The sequence below is a fragment of the Lathamus discolor genome, chromosome 4 (genome assembly GCF_037157495.1).
Source record: "Lathamus discolor isolate bLatDis1 chromosome 4, bLatDis1.hap1, whole genome shotgun sequence".
In the NCBI taxonomy this organism is placed as follows: domain Eukaryota; kingdom Metazoa; phylum Chordata; class Aves; order Psittaciformes; family Psittacidae; genus Lathamus; species Lathamus discolor.
Window position 1 is genome coordinate 97,199,982 of NC_088887.1, and position 12,785 is coordinate 97,212,766.

Consider the following 12,785-nt stretch of genomic DNA (forward strand, 5'->3'; position numbering starts at 1 on the left):
TGCTTCAGAAATAATAGAAATTAAATACAAAACCAAGACAATATCAGTAGTAAAAGGCACATATAAGGGCAGTCTTAATGCCCAGAGATTTTTGGATGTTGTACCACTTTTGGGAGGATAGAGTAAGCTAAAGTTCTCAGTCAGACCTGACAAGTCACTAACTTTGGAAGGCTTGATCCATTAAATTCAGCAAGAAGACAGTGCATAAGTATTTTTATGGAGAGATATAAAGTACACTCAATTCACTGGATGGCTGAATAAATTGAAATTAGAAATTATGCAAAAGAAATGAAGAGCAGTTAATCACTGAAACTACCAATAACACACAGTAAACGCTCTGAATTTTCAAGTCTGGATCACTTTCTAAAAGATACACATGCATAAAATGCAAGCTGTTTTGATGTGCGTGTGGATAAACAGTTGTAATGTTACGGTTATGAATTATATACTTGATAAAATGCAATATTCTGTTATTAATTTTAAGATGCCTTTGTCTTCTTTTAAAAGAAAATCAGGTTAGAAAAATTTTAACCCAGAAAATTATTTATATCACATTATTGTTACTATAGCAGAGCATATTGTGGTTTTCATTTCTATATTATCATTTTAACAGAAGTAGCCTGGTTGATAATGTTGCAAAGGAAGAAGACCAAGCCAAAACCAAACTTGAGAGTCTAACGAAGCTGAGAGCCTTCATGAGTCAGCATATTGTTTAAAATAACTTTATCTTAAGTGAAATAACATACTAAGGGAAATGTAAATATACATGAATATATGAATATTCTAACACAAGTAATAACAGTATTGCACTATAAACTTTGCTTTTCTCAGCTAAAAATTTATAGGCAGTTTAACATTTTCCACAGTAAATGCTTAATTTTCTTAAATCTTCATTTTATATTCAGGAGTAGAGATAAATCTAAATCATTCAAAACAATACCTGAAATTAAAAGCTACTTCCATAGAACAGATAAATGTTACAGGTTATGTTCAGTCAGACCTACTACCTGTAAGAACAGAGAAAGTACTGTAAATTCCCCAGATGCCAAGCACATTATGAAAAGAAGGCAAAGAAAAAAGCCTACTGTTCATTTCCATTTTAACAAGCACTTTTAACAGGTCGTCATTTCTGTTAAGAATCACCTTACTGAACATTAAGCACTTAGATGTCAGCTGTCTAGTATTAGTCAAAATCCAGTAAATTAAAACACAGTAAGTTCCTCTGTAATCAACCATCAATAATGAATGCACTCTTATTTCTAGGCAGCGAGCTGCTCCCTTTTAAAGGCAGACCATATGTAGTATGGTCTTTACTTACTCATTCCACTTTGCTATCATGTATTAGACCTGTTGAAGTCAGATTATTTGAAGCACAGTTTTGAGCATACTTCTTCCTAAGCCTTTTATAGTGGGACAGCCTATGTCCTCCTTGTCCCCCAAGTTAGGCCATCCTGGCAGATCCATCATCTGTATGAAGTTCCTACACAGCAAAATACAGGCCACCAGAGCTTTCAGAGTTCCTTAGTAAGTTGCAATAATAAGGGATGTGGATAAAAGATCTAGAATTTTGGTACCTCAAGAAAGCACATATACACAGATACTAATTTCTCTGTAGGAGAAAATGTAGATCTCAATCTTCAGAGAGCATAACAAATAAAAAGGAAGTCCTTAAATCTTATTTGGTTTACTTCAAATGACTTTTGAGATAAAATTGGTACATATTTTGAAAGCACCTGGAAATGTTAATGATTTTCTTCCTGAAGAGCCTCTGGCTACAGTCAAAAATAAAAAAGCAAACTTATTGCAAAGCATTACAAATTGAGTGCAATCTAGTTCAGGTCACAAAATCAAAGGGAGAAAAACTTTAAAGAGAAATAAATCACTGAGCCCTGGCCCAGCTACCAGACTACTTAATAGGTTTAGTATTAAAAAAAAAAAAAGAAAAAAAAAAAAAAGGAGAAAACTCCTCAACCCTCCTCTGTTGGGAAAAGATTACCCACATTGTAGTTTGGTTTACATGCTACTTTGTAATGCTGCTACTCCAAGACACTTCCTTAGTTCTGCAGCCCTCTTCTCCAACTGCTGAATGTTCCAGTGCCATTGTCTTTTATTTGAATGGAGTTTGTTCAGCTGGCAATGTAAACGTTTTAGAATAGCATCATATCTTTTATTCTGTACCTAATAAAATGGAATAAAGCTCACTTCAAAATTTGCTCAAGTGAAACTACTTACAGAGGTGAGTCCAGCTCGCCTAAGTGTAGATTCTGACATTTGACCAAGTCATTCCATGTTCACTTTACAACTATTGAGGAGATACAGACATCTAGGAAGCCATTCATCTGAGTTATTGCAGATACCTGCTTTAAGACAGTATTAATCATGCCCCTCCCACTAAGGGTAGAAAAGCTCTGTCCTGCTAAGAGCTTAAGTGGGAGTTCTATGTGGGTATCTGCTCTGCAGATGTCCAAAATTTAACAAAGTAAATCCCACCCAAAGAGCCAGCACCTCACAGCTGTGGCAAAATTTCTGCATGGAAAATTTCTGGCTCTGAGGTTAGAGGTGAGAAAGGAAGAAATTTTCATTCTTTGACAAGTATGTTTGGGTATAAATTAGAAAACAAGTGAGGTAACCTAGATGGCTGCAGTAACACCTTCACTGTTGCACTGCATTTACAAAGCCAGTTTTTCTTAGAAAGGCAGTACTGTGGCAATGAAGCACTGTATCAATTTTGCCTTCACTGCTGCCTTATGTGGAGAAGCATAGCTGCAGACAACCCTCTGATGATTTGCATTCTGAAATGTAAAAGCATGAAACACTCATCATAATAAAATGGAAATAATGGGCATTCATTCACTCAGTGAAAATTTGGGCTTACTTACCCTAACTGGACTGGCATATGAGCAGCAGTGTATAATTATTCTTATGTCTGCTTATTGTAACATTGTTAAACTGTATTTAACATACACATGATGGCATCTAGCTGCATCAGAACTACATCATTGCCAGTGACTTCTGCAACTCTCTAACTCATGTTTTATGAACTATACTGGTGATGGATTGTCTTCCTTCATGTTGCCTGGCTCTCCAGTATAATCCTCCACAACTTTTTCAGAGAAGCTGTCAGATTCACCCATCTGAGTGAGTGCTTGCAGGATGTGAACATCACTAGGGGTTGTATGACACTGAAACATTATGATCAATATTATCTACTTTTCTTAGAAATGTGTTTCTAGCATCATTATTGGGACCTGTCTGCCACATCTGCTGAGGCAGGGAGTACTAATACTCTTACCAGACACAGAGTCACAGAATCACAGAACCATAGAATGGTAGAATGGTTTGGCCTGGAAGAGACCTTAAAGTTCATCTAGTTACAGCTCCCCTGACATGGGCAGGGACACCTTCCACAAGACCAGGCTTCTCAAAGGCTGTCCAACCTGGCCTTGAAGACTGCCAGGGATGTGGCAGCCACAGCTTCTCTAGGCAACCTGTGTCAGTGCCTCAGCATAAGCAGTTCTGGGTATCTGTCTGACTCATGTGTAGTCACCTCTTATCAACCAACCAAAGTTAGGTGTCAGAAGTCTGCAGCTGAATCCCACCACTGCAGCTCAATGGAACCTCATCCATGTATCTAGTATCTCACTCTGCTTCTGTGCTTATCTATCTTGAGTATTCTTTCCTCAGTCGTGCTGATGACTGCTGGGTATTAATGTCTCTGACTGTTGACTGTCAGTTTTTATATTAAAAATCAGACTGCTTTCCAGAAAGTACTTAGTAGAAAATAATAGAATGAAAGATTCAATTTATAAACCTGCTTCTTTTTGAGACAAAAAGATCGTATAATCCAAGCAACTGAAGAACAGGTTAACCTTCACTGTTTAATTAAATTTGATAACAGAACATTATTTTTAGGCTGTCTAATTTCACTTTTGGTGTAGAGAGCTTTCTTAGGAGGATATTGCCTTGATAATAAAATATTTTCTCATATGCTGAATAGCACAGACCTAAAGTGGCTGTGCTTTGCTTTAACTTTTAAAAATTCTCTTCTGTTCCCTATCACATGAAAAATGATTCCTTTTACCTCCTACATTTTACAATGGGCAATAGAACTAACATGACATCAATGAATCTTTATATTTTCAAGCTTCACCCATTAAATTTTGTGGCATTTATTTAAACTCACAAGATGAATGATGTGAAACTTCCAAACTGAAAACTATCTAGACATACAAAGTATTTCAGTAAGGAACAAAATTTAAAATATGGTGCAATTATTTAAAAAGAGAAGGTTTTAACTATTTATCAGTATTTTATCTTGGCAGCTAATTAGGAGCTGCTGCGTTATCCCTCATTTAATCTCAGCTCAAATTAGGTTGATTCATGCAGGGTCCATTTTCTTGGTGCAATTGATTCTTTCATTGATGAGTTATCAGGAACCATGAAACAAGTCATGAATAATCAAGCCAGCAATGTAATTTAAAGTATTTCAAAAGTATTACGGAAATAAAAGCCTGTGCATTTTGCTTTACCATCGTTTAGTGACCTCTTTTCAAGACATCATTTCAGAAGTTCACAGCTGAATTCCTTCTTTAAGACTCAAGAAAAAAGGTCCTTAACATCAATTTTTCTCATGATAACAATTGAGTTCTGAATTTTAGTAAGACTTATCAGTATAAAGAATTTAAGACAGTATGGTTATTGTACGTACTTGCATGGCCAGCAACAGTGCATAAATACTTCAAAATTAATTTGCTCTACCTAAGTTCCGTCAGATGAACAGAATGTAATTATATTTTATTCAAATGACTTACCTCAATTTCTTTTCTAAGCTTAGCATGCATTTTTCTCTCTTTGTCGAGCAAATCTGTTTTATTACTGATGAACTCTTTCAATGTCATGATTTCCCTTTGTAAAAGCATAATTTCTTCCTGCAGATATAAGTCAAGATACAGAAATCCCTTAAAAAGTTTCAGCGCATCTATTAAGCTAATGTAAAATGTCACATTTTAACAGTCTTGCTTCATTAATATAGATGAGATAAAGATGTATAATAAACAGTCTCACATTAACATAATTAATAATTAATAAATTACAAATTGAAATTGAAAATAATAATTAAAACAATCCATAACATGGCTTACAAAGGTACACATAATTAGGAAGATACACCCTTGATCTGAAATATGCAAATAACTACAACAATACAGGAATTTGAACTCATTTTGGTTGTCTTAATTTTGTTTAAAATGCAATTTATTGGAAAATCAAAGAATATTTAACGTAATCATGTAATGTTTGAGATAGATTTTTCTTTCTCATAGGGAAGTACAACATTAATAAATCTCTATTTAATCATTATTTAAAGATTTGCTTGTACAACCAATTTTTCAGCAATTTACATGAGAAGAGTAACACCCAATTTTCGGTAATGCAAGTTGTGTCAGAGTTTCAATCTGTGACCCCATTCCAACTTCATAATTGGTTTTGTTCACGTAATGGTAAAGTTTTATGAAAAGATTGAAAGATTCTTACTTTAATAAGTATTGCAATTAGGGTCAAGTAAAAACAACAGTGTAGGCCTAGAATACCAAAACAAATTTCTTTTCCTTCTCTCCTTCCTTCTGTTTCCATCTCATCAAATCTACCTCCTGTCGGCAAACACTTCAACTGTAGTTTGTTACCTGACAGCAGCAGTAAAATACAGTGATCTTGCAGGGAAAATGGAACAACGTGGCAATGTTCCACAGAATTCTAAAGAGTATCCATTTAAGTTTATCCAACAACCAATAAAAGACCATAAATAGTTTGGCAATCATATAGTTTAATCATATAGTTTATAGTTTACAGCACTGTAATTTTTTTCATACCTGAGTTCACTTGATCACATAGCATGAACCTGACTTTCACAACAATATTCACATAGCATGAACCTGACTTTCACAACAGTATACAGGTAACAATGGCTTATGATTTTTTTTACTGCATACATGTCAAACATTATTTAAATAATGTAGCATTATAAACTACCTATAGTCTCCATAGTCAGTGCCTCGTAAAGCATAAATATATTAGACAAAATAGTATTAACTAAACTATGCCAAAATTATTTCATGCTAAAGAAAAAGAATCGAAGAGGAAATATAGTACCTGCACTTGCTTTATAACAGATCTTTCTGGATTCTGGAGATCATGCATTAACTCCTCTTTCTTTGTCTTCAATTCTTGAACAATGGCTTTCTTTTTAGCAAGCTCCATCATAACTGGCATTTTACTTTCCATCTCCCAAAAGAGATGTTTATGAGCCTTTATTTTTTCCCGATATTCATTATTTCTTGCAAATGTCCTCTCAAACTCTTCTTGCACTGCTTCTGCATCAAGCCTCAGCTTTAAATTTTCAGAATATAGGGCTCTAACTTCAGCCTCCAGATTTTCACAGTGGTGTTTTGTCATTTCTATGGCATCATCTCGCAGATATATTTCCCTTTCTGTTGTCCTTGTTTCTAACAGAATAGAACCCATTTCTTTTTCTAGTTCCTGGAACTTTGCCTGTAAAATATTTCAGGGTTTTTTTTTAGTTAAACACTATATATTTATTCAAAACAGTCTTCTTTTCCACTTGTTTAACATGGCTTGAATGGAAGATGGAATTCCATCCCCTACAACCATCACCTTAGAGGCACAACGCAAGAATATTGTCTTAGATTTCTCCCCTTAGTTTGAGTTTAAATATGAAATAAAGTACCCTAGACATTAATCTGAATTCCTTGTATTTGCAAAACACATAGGACGTGACAGATCAAACTCAGCCCTACTGCTTGTTCAGAGCTGAATTCTGATTAAGTTCTAATCAGACCAAAAGTAACTAACCATGCCAAAATTCACCAACAAACCCAAACAAGCACACAGATGGGTGTTTGGGGTGATGGAGCTTCCTAGCCTGTTCTGCTGAGGTTTTTAATCCCACCTTTGTCACAGTAGTACTTTACTGTTGAATTAATCACAGCTAGTTTTATCTGTCCTCCCCCTTCTCCCTCCCCCTAAGAAATATGCATCTAGTCCTAAAAATGCCTCTGTGTCTCCTCACTGATGAGAACTGAATGACTCCAGGAAGCAGTACTTCAACCCATCATAAGATATCATAGACTCATAAAAGCATTTAGGTTGGAAAAGACCTGTAAGATTGTCAAGTCCGATTGTTAACCTAACACTGCCAAGTCCACCACTAAACCATGCCTCTAAGTGCCACGTTTACAGGTACATCTAAGATGGGAAGCTTCAACTGCTCCTTCAGAAAAATTTTTTCCCTCTTTGATGAGTACCAAGGGAGCCTAGATGACTAACACAGGCTTAGTATCTGACCTGTAGGTGATGTAAGATAGCTAGAAAGAATCCCACCCAACATAAGAGCCAAAAGCAGTGCATTAAGTGAGAAAATTAGCATCGTGATTTATGTCACCTATTATCTTCTCCCTAATGGAACCATTATGAGTGCTGTGAAATCTCTTACTCAATGTCCTGAACAGATTAAGACATTATTAACTGTTGAGAACAAAAAGTTTCTGGTTTCTGTGTAACTTTTAATTTGGAAATCTTGGGCTATAATTTTAGCAGTATTTCTATCACTGCCAGACACCATTTACTGTGGACAGGAAAGCAAAAGATGTTAATGGCAAAGATCTTCAGTTTTGGAAAGGAAATTACTGTTTTGCATGTCTTCCATGTCATGCACACAATAAAATAGGTATAAAGATGAAAAAAAACAGTTCTGCATTTCGACTTTAAGTTCCTAATTATTTAACTTTGCTGTTTGTATGGAATTTCCTAGGGTTTGGGCATTTTTGAAAGAAGTGTGTGGAAGACAAAGCACATAAATGATCTAAATTACCTGGGCTCTAAAGTCCTGTGAGTTTTTTTCTGAGAACAGATACCCTTGTTTAAATTGATCACAACTGTATTAGAGGATGGTATATACTTAGGAGAAAGCTTCTTGCAAAGTGTGTCCAGTCAATTGACAATCCTAAGCAGTTTTCGCTGCTCTTTCAGAGAAGCTGTATCGTCATGCAAAATTTCAAACATCAAGTGTTTCAGTTGGAAGGCTATTTACAAGTGTTATAATTGGGACTCTTACTATTTCCATCTGCATTCTCTCATGCTCAAAAATGCCTGAATACTATTGCATCTTCCTTCAGACTTAAAGGTAAGTTTCTCAATGAAAATTTGATCTCAACGGTTAAATAATAATTGAAAGCTTAATAAATTCTGTGAGAGATTAGAACAGAAATTATTACAGTCTCCACAAAACCTGCACGTATCCAGTGTTCTACAAAATATTACAAAATAAAGCCAGTATTTAATGACTATCTAAGATGGTTACTTCAAATGCACAGAAAAAAGTATTTTGTATTAGAAGTATGCTAAGATAAAATGGCAGTCTTTGTATTTTCTCTGGGTTTGCTTTATAGGTGTTGCTTAGTGGGTTTTGGGGTGTTGCTTCATTTTGGTTTTATTTTTTTCCAAACGTAAAATAAAGCTTCTGTTAAAAGCTGCAATAACGAAATCTTACTTGCGTTGCAACTTTGCTACTAACATCAGACATACAGAGTTTTGGCTAAGCCTAAACGCCACGCATAGGAACAGAACAGCTGCTCTACATTTAAACGCAAACACCCAGAAAAAAAAAAAAAAAACCACAAAATACCATCAGATTCTTTTTTCATACAAATACTTCCTCGTCTAATGAAAAATATGAAATTAATTAGGCTACTCTAAGCAAGGTTTATTACCTGCAATTGGAAAAGGACTGTTTTGTTTTTTTCCATCTCTGTCACCTGGGAATGCTGCTGCTCTGCAACTTGTTTTACAACTTGAATTAGCGAAGGAGAATTTTGCTTGGCCATTTTAGGCAAAAGTGCAGGACATGAAAAGAGTGAATTGTTTTATCTTCATTAATTTCTCCTGTTAATGAAAGAGAATAAAATGAAGGGCCTTCCTATGGGATACCAGATCAACACACTACTTCATTCAGTTCATTTTTTATTAACAAGAACAGGTTACCAATGGGCAGCTGCTCTAAGGCAGTGGTTGAGAATTAGAACTTTCTTGCCGAATTTTATAAAAATAACTATTGCAATGTTCTTCTGGTGTGTCTTCAGGACAGATCCTCAGTTTGTGAGTACAGCCATAGCTTTTTTAAGCACCTTAAGAGCATCTTGAAAGCATGAGAGCATGCTCTCATATTTAGCCCGAGTATTTAAACTATTGCGGCTACCATACTGCAACTGCTTGCTGTATTATTAAACTATGCTTAAGATAAACAACAAATCGAGAAAGCTGTCACATGGGAAGTCACAAACTAGTACCATTGTAGAGACACTCCCCAGCGATAAGAAAATATTTAGTATTATTTTTGTACCTCTTTGGATAGAAAATTAAATTCTTTATTAATATACAAATAAAATCTGTAATATTATATCAAGTGACGGCCAACTCTCAAGAACATGCACTGAGTCGGCACCAGTGCATCTTCAGGGCCAATACATTAAACGGTGCTCAGACGACCCACAAACTGTGCCTGAAGGCTGCTAGTCCTGACTGAAACGGGGACACTGCAGCGCCAGGCCCCCCGGCCCCACAAGGTCACCCCGGCCCGCAGCGTGGCGAGGAGGGCGATGAAGGCAAGCAGCGCCCGCCTCCCGCCCACAGACACAGCCGCCCCGCCTCAGAGCCCGCCCGCCGCCGGCCAGGGAGCGTCAGCCAAGGCCCGCCCGCTCTCCGGGGCGTTGGGGCCTTAGGGAGCGTCGGGGCCTTAGGGAGCGTCGGAGAAGAGCGGCGGGCGCCGAGGTGGCGGGAGGGGAGCTCGGCCGCTAGCGGCTGCCAGTGGGTGCTGAGAGGCGGGAGAGGGGCGGGAGGAAGGGGTCGTTCGTGGGAGGAGATGGGGGAAGGACGGGGGGGCAGCTCATCCTGCCGGGAGCGGGGCCTGTAGCGGCAGGGCGGCCTGGCTCTGCCTGTGCCGAGGCAGTTTTGCTTAGCTTCATTTAGCTTCCGAGTTCCCGAAGATACGTAATGGATTGTATTAACTGCATTTTCTGTCATAATTTGCTAGTATTTGATATAATCTCTGCATACAATCTGTTTATTTCATCCCTGTTTTGAAATGGCAGGAGCTGAGTATAATACTTCAGCTGGAGACGTTTCAATATTGTTCTGTATGATGGATATTTTCTGACCTTTCCCTTACCCTTTCTCAGCATTCTGCACCAAAAAAATAACCCCAGTAATTATTTTTCCTCCTTTAGCCTGGTTGAACTGGAGAAAATGGTTGTGTTGGTCTCTCTTCATCAAGTCCCCCTGTTAATTTTTAAAGATCTACTTCAGCCATGTTAGACAGTGGCATGGAAAGCCACAGAAAGAACTGATTTCTTCAGGTTTCATCGAAATAGGTGCCTGTGTGGGGAAGGACAGGACACTGACATCTCTTCCCTTTGGGAGGAACAGCCAGGGGGATGTAACTCGCATCCCTCTGCTCAGTGATTGGTGGAAGGGAAAGCAGAAGAAATGGTGGGGGAGTGCAAAGGCGTGTTCTGGACCTGGCAGAAATGTAGGTTTGCTGCAGGAAGGGGAGACAGAGAACAGCAATTCACAGGAAATCACATTTTATGAATTATCCTCTGTTACTGGAAAAAAAAAAAAGCCTTTTCGTGTCCCTTTCTTCAGTTGTCATACACTTACTTGTCATGACTATGATTTTGTCACGGCTTAGAAGATGTGTTTATTATCATTGGATTCTTGGACAAAGCCTCATATAAATCCCTCAATCCCTCCCCCCCCCCCCCCTTGCCTTTTGACCATTGGCCTGTCAAAGCATTCAGACTCTTTACAAAGGCCTACAAAATTTGTGGCTGCTCCCAGAGGGAACTAGAATCCCCATTTTGGGCCTGTGCCCTGAACACTTGCCTCGTAACATCTTTATCAGGGTTCTTCCTTCTGAATATGCTTTTTCTTGACTGACTGCCAAATTCTGCACTGGAGCATGCAGTTACAGCTCAGAAAAAGAAACTGCAGAAGTTTAATTTCTTTGTGTTCTCGCTCTGTTTTGCTATGCCGTATGTTTCTGAATCTGTCCGAGATTGTGCAAAGCTGATGCATTGGAATGTATGATGACAGCAGTGAGTTACATGGCAGGGTTAATGATGCTTCCGGGTTTAACACTACCCAGGCTCTTAATCATATTTGTGCCTTTCAGTACAGTCTGTTATTTCCTGTTGATACTGACAGCAGCAAAGGAGGGTCTTGTCATAAAGCAGAAATACAGGTTCCCACTACAATCTTACCTAGAATAGGAATTTCCATCTTGTACAAACCAAGACTGACACTGAGAAGTGAGATATATAAAGCTGGTGGTGTGTGCTTATATCAGATGAGATCTTTCAAGAGTTTAAGAGGATTGTGCTCCTGTGTAAGTAAATTCCTGTGTTTTAAATTTTGAGTTTATGAAAACTGCATGTTTCTTCAACCTTGCCTAAATACATCTAAGTTAAGAGAGGCTGAATGTTTAATTTCAGTCCTGTTTAAGACATTTTTACGTATTTCTTTTTCCTCCTTTTTTTTTTTTTTTTTTTTTTTGTCTTTGCTGCAATTTTGTTACAAATGTGCTCTTATCCCTGCACATTTGGTCTGCTTTAATGATCTCTTTTCTTTCTCTTGGGCATCTCTCTCTGGCAGGGTGACAATAGCATTCAAAGGTGCAGGAAATTGACAGCAGTCTTGTGACCAGCGGGGAGGTTTTAGAATTAGATTTCCAGGGCATTTGAAAGTCACTTTTTGGATCTTTTTTCTATCCTGGGCCGTCTCTTCTCTGCAGCCTGGTTTTATTTCTTTCATTGTTTCTTTTCTATATTCACTTTGCTTTTCTCCTTTTCACTATCATTGTCTTCCTCACTTATGCTCGCTTCTCATTAACTATCATTTTCTTTGATTTTCTTGATGTCTGTGCAAGAGAATCTTTTTACCCTTCAAATATTTGTACTGACAAGAGTTTCAGGGAGTGAGTGAAACAGCTAATGGGTGGTCTTGATTTCAAGTTTATGCAAGTGTTTGTTTTTGCATTGTGTACTGAAATGAGCAAATGCACATAATCTTTTCTGATGCGGGTACGTGCAGTGAGACTTCCCATGGAACACTGGGACTGTAGAGCATGTTACTTTAAAGCTGAATAACCGTGAATGCATTTCTCATAAGCTAAAACACTGCTGTGCTTGGCAAGCCTCTGTTTTGAGGAGGGGTTTGTTGGGGAACTTAGAAAGCAGTCAAACAGTTTTATTATGAGTGTAAGCAGTTTTACTTCTGACACCATTGACCTCACTAGAACTCTTGTGATGCAAAACTGAAAGGTGAATCAGTCCCATTGTTTCTTTGTGTACATCCCCATAATTGCCCCAGTGGACTTTTTGCAGTACACACACAGCTTAATAACAGAAGCAATTGCCTCTCCCTCTGTAAACATTTTCCTTCCACCCTTTCTTTGGTGGTACTTTTCTGGGCAAGTATGAGGACAGCAATGAGATATACTTCCCTTCCACTATTGACGTATCTGAAGTGGAGGAATAATCTGTTTTCCCACTACAGCTCTCTGTTGTACTGTCTTTGCTGGGGCTCGTAGCTATGCCTAGATAAGGATCATGTCGTACTCATACAGGTCTCCCACAAAGAGTGTCAGGGTAGGGAAGGAAATACCTTGATTTCCCAAGTCACGGTCTTTGACATGAGTCTGTTTTGACAATGTTTTC

The 12,785-nt window shown here is 37.8% G+C and overlaps 2 protein-coding genes across 18 annotated transcripts in view; one reads left to right on the top strand and one right to left on the bottom strand.

The window, feature by feature from the left end:
- Positions 1–2,013: 2,013 nt before the first annotated feature.
- Positions 2,014–8,897, bottom strand: CCDC122 (coiled-coil domain containing 122). Its single transcript, XM_065675825.1, has 4 exons — positions 8,784–8,897; positions 6,148–6,546; positions 4,812–4,928; positions 2,014–2,178 (listed from the first exon to the last, which is right to left on the bottom strand). Exons 1-4 carry the CDS (start codon positions 8,895–8,897, stop codon positions 2,014–2,016), a joined length of 795 nt encoding a protein of 264 aa, XP_065531897.1.
- A 908-nt stretch (positions 8,898–9,805) lies between these two features.
- The window catches only part of LACC1 (laccase domain containing 1), a 62,010-nt gene continuing 59,030 nt past the window's right edge, over positions 9,806–12,785 (top strand). For 12 of the 17 annotated variants that reach the window (XR_010612383.1, XR_010612384.1, XR_010612386.1 and 9 more), the window contains exon 1: positions 11,012–11,455. The gene's annotated coding sequence lies outside the window, so the exon portion shown is untranslated. Of the gene's footprint in view, positions 9,877–11,010; positions 11,456–12,785 lie in introns of those variants that run through there. The other 5 variants (XR_010612378.1, XR_010612377.1, XM_065678201.1 and 2 more) reach the window with 2 other exon arrangements.

What these genes read in the sequence shown, in the direction of transcription:
- CCDC122 (XM_065675825.1), bottom strand. Translation starts at nt 8,897, where the DNA reads ATGGCCAAGCAAAATTCTCCTTCGCTAATTCAAGTTGTAAAACAAGTT. An exon ending in CAGTCCTTTTCCAATTGCAG is followed by an intron (nt 6,547 to 8,783) that starts GTAATAAACCTT and finishes AATATTTTACAG; the next exon opens with GCAAAGTTCCAGGAACTAGA. An exon ending in CTGTTATAAAGCAAGTGCAG is followed by an intron (nt 4,929 to 6,147) that starts GTACTATATTTC and finishes TTATATCTGCAG; the next exon opens with GAAGAAATTATGCTTTTACA.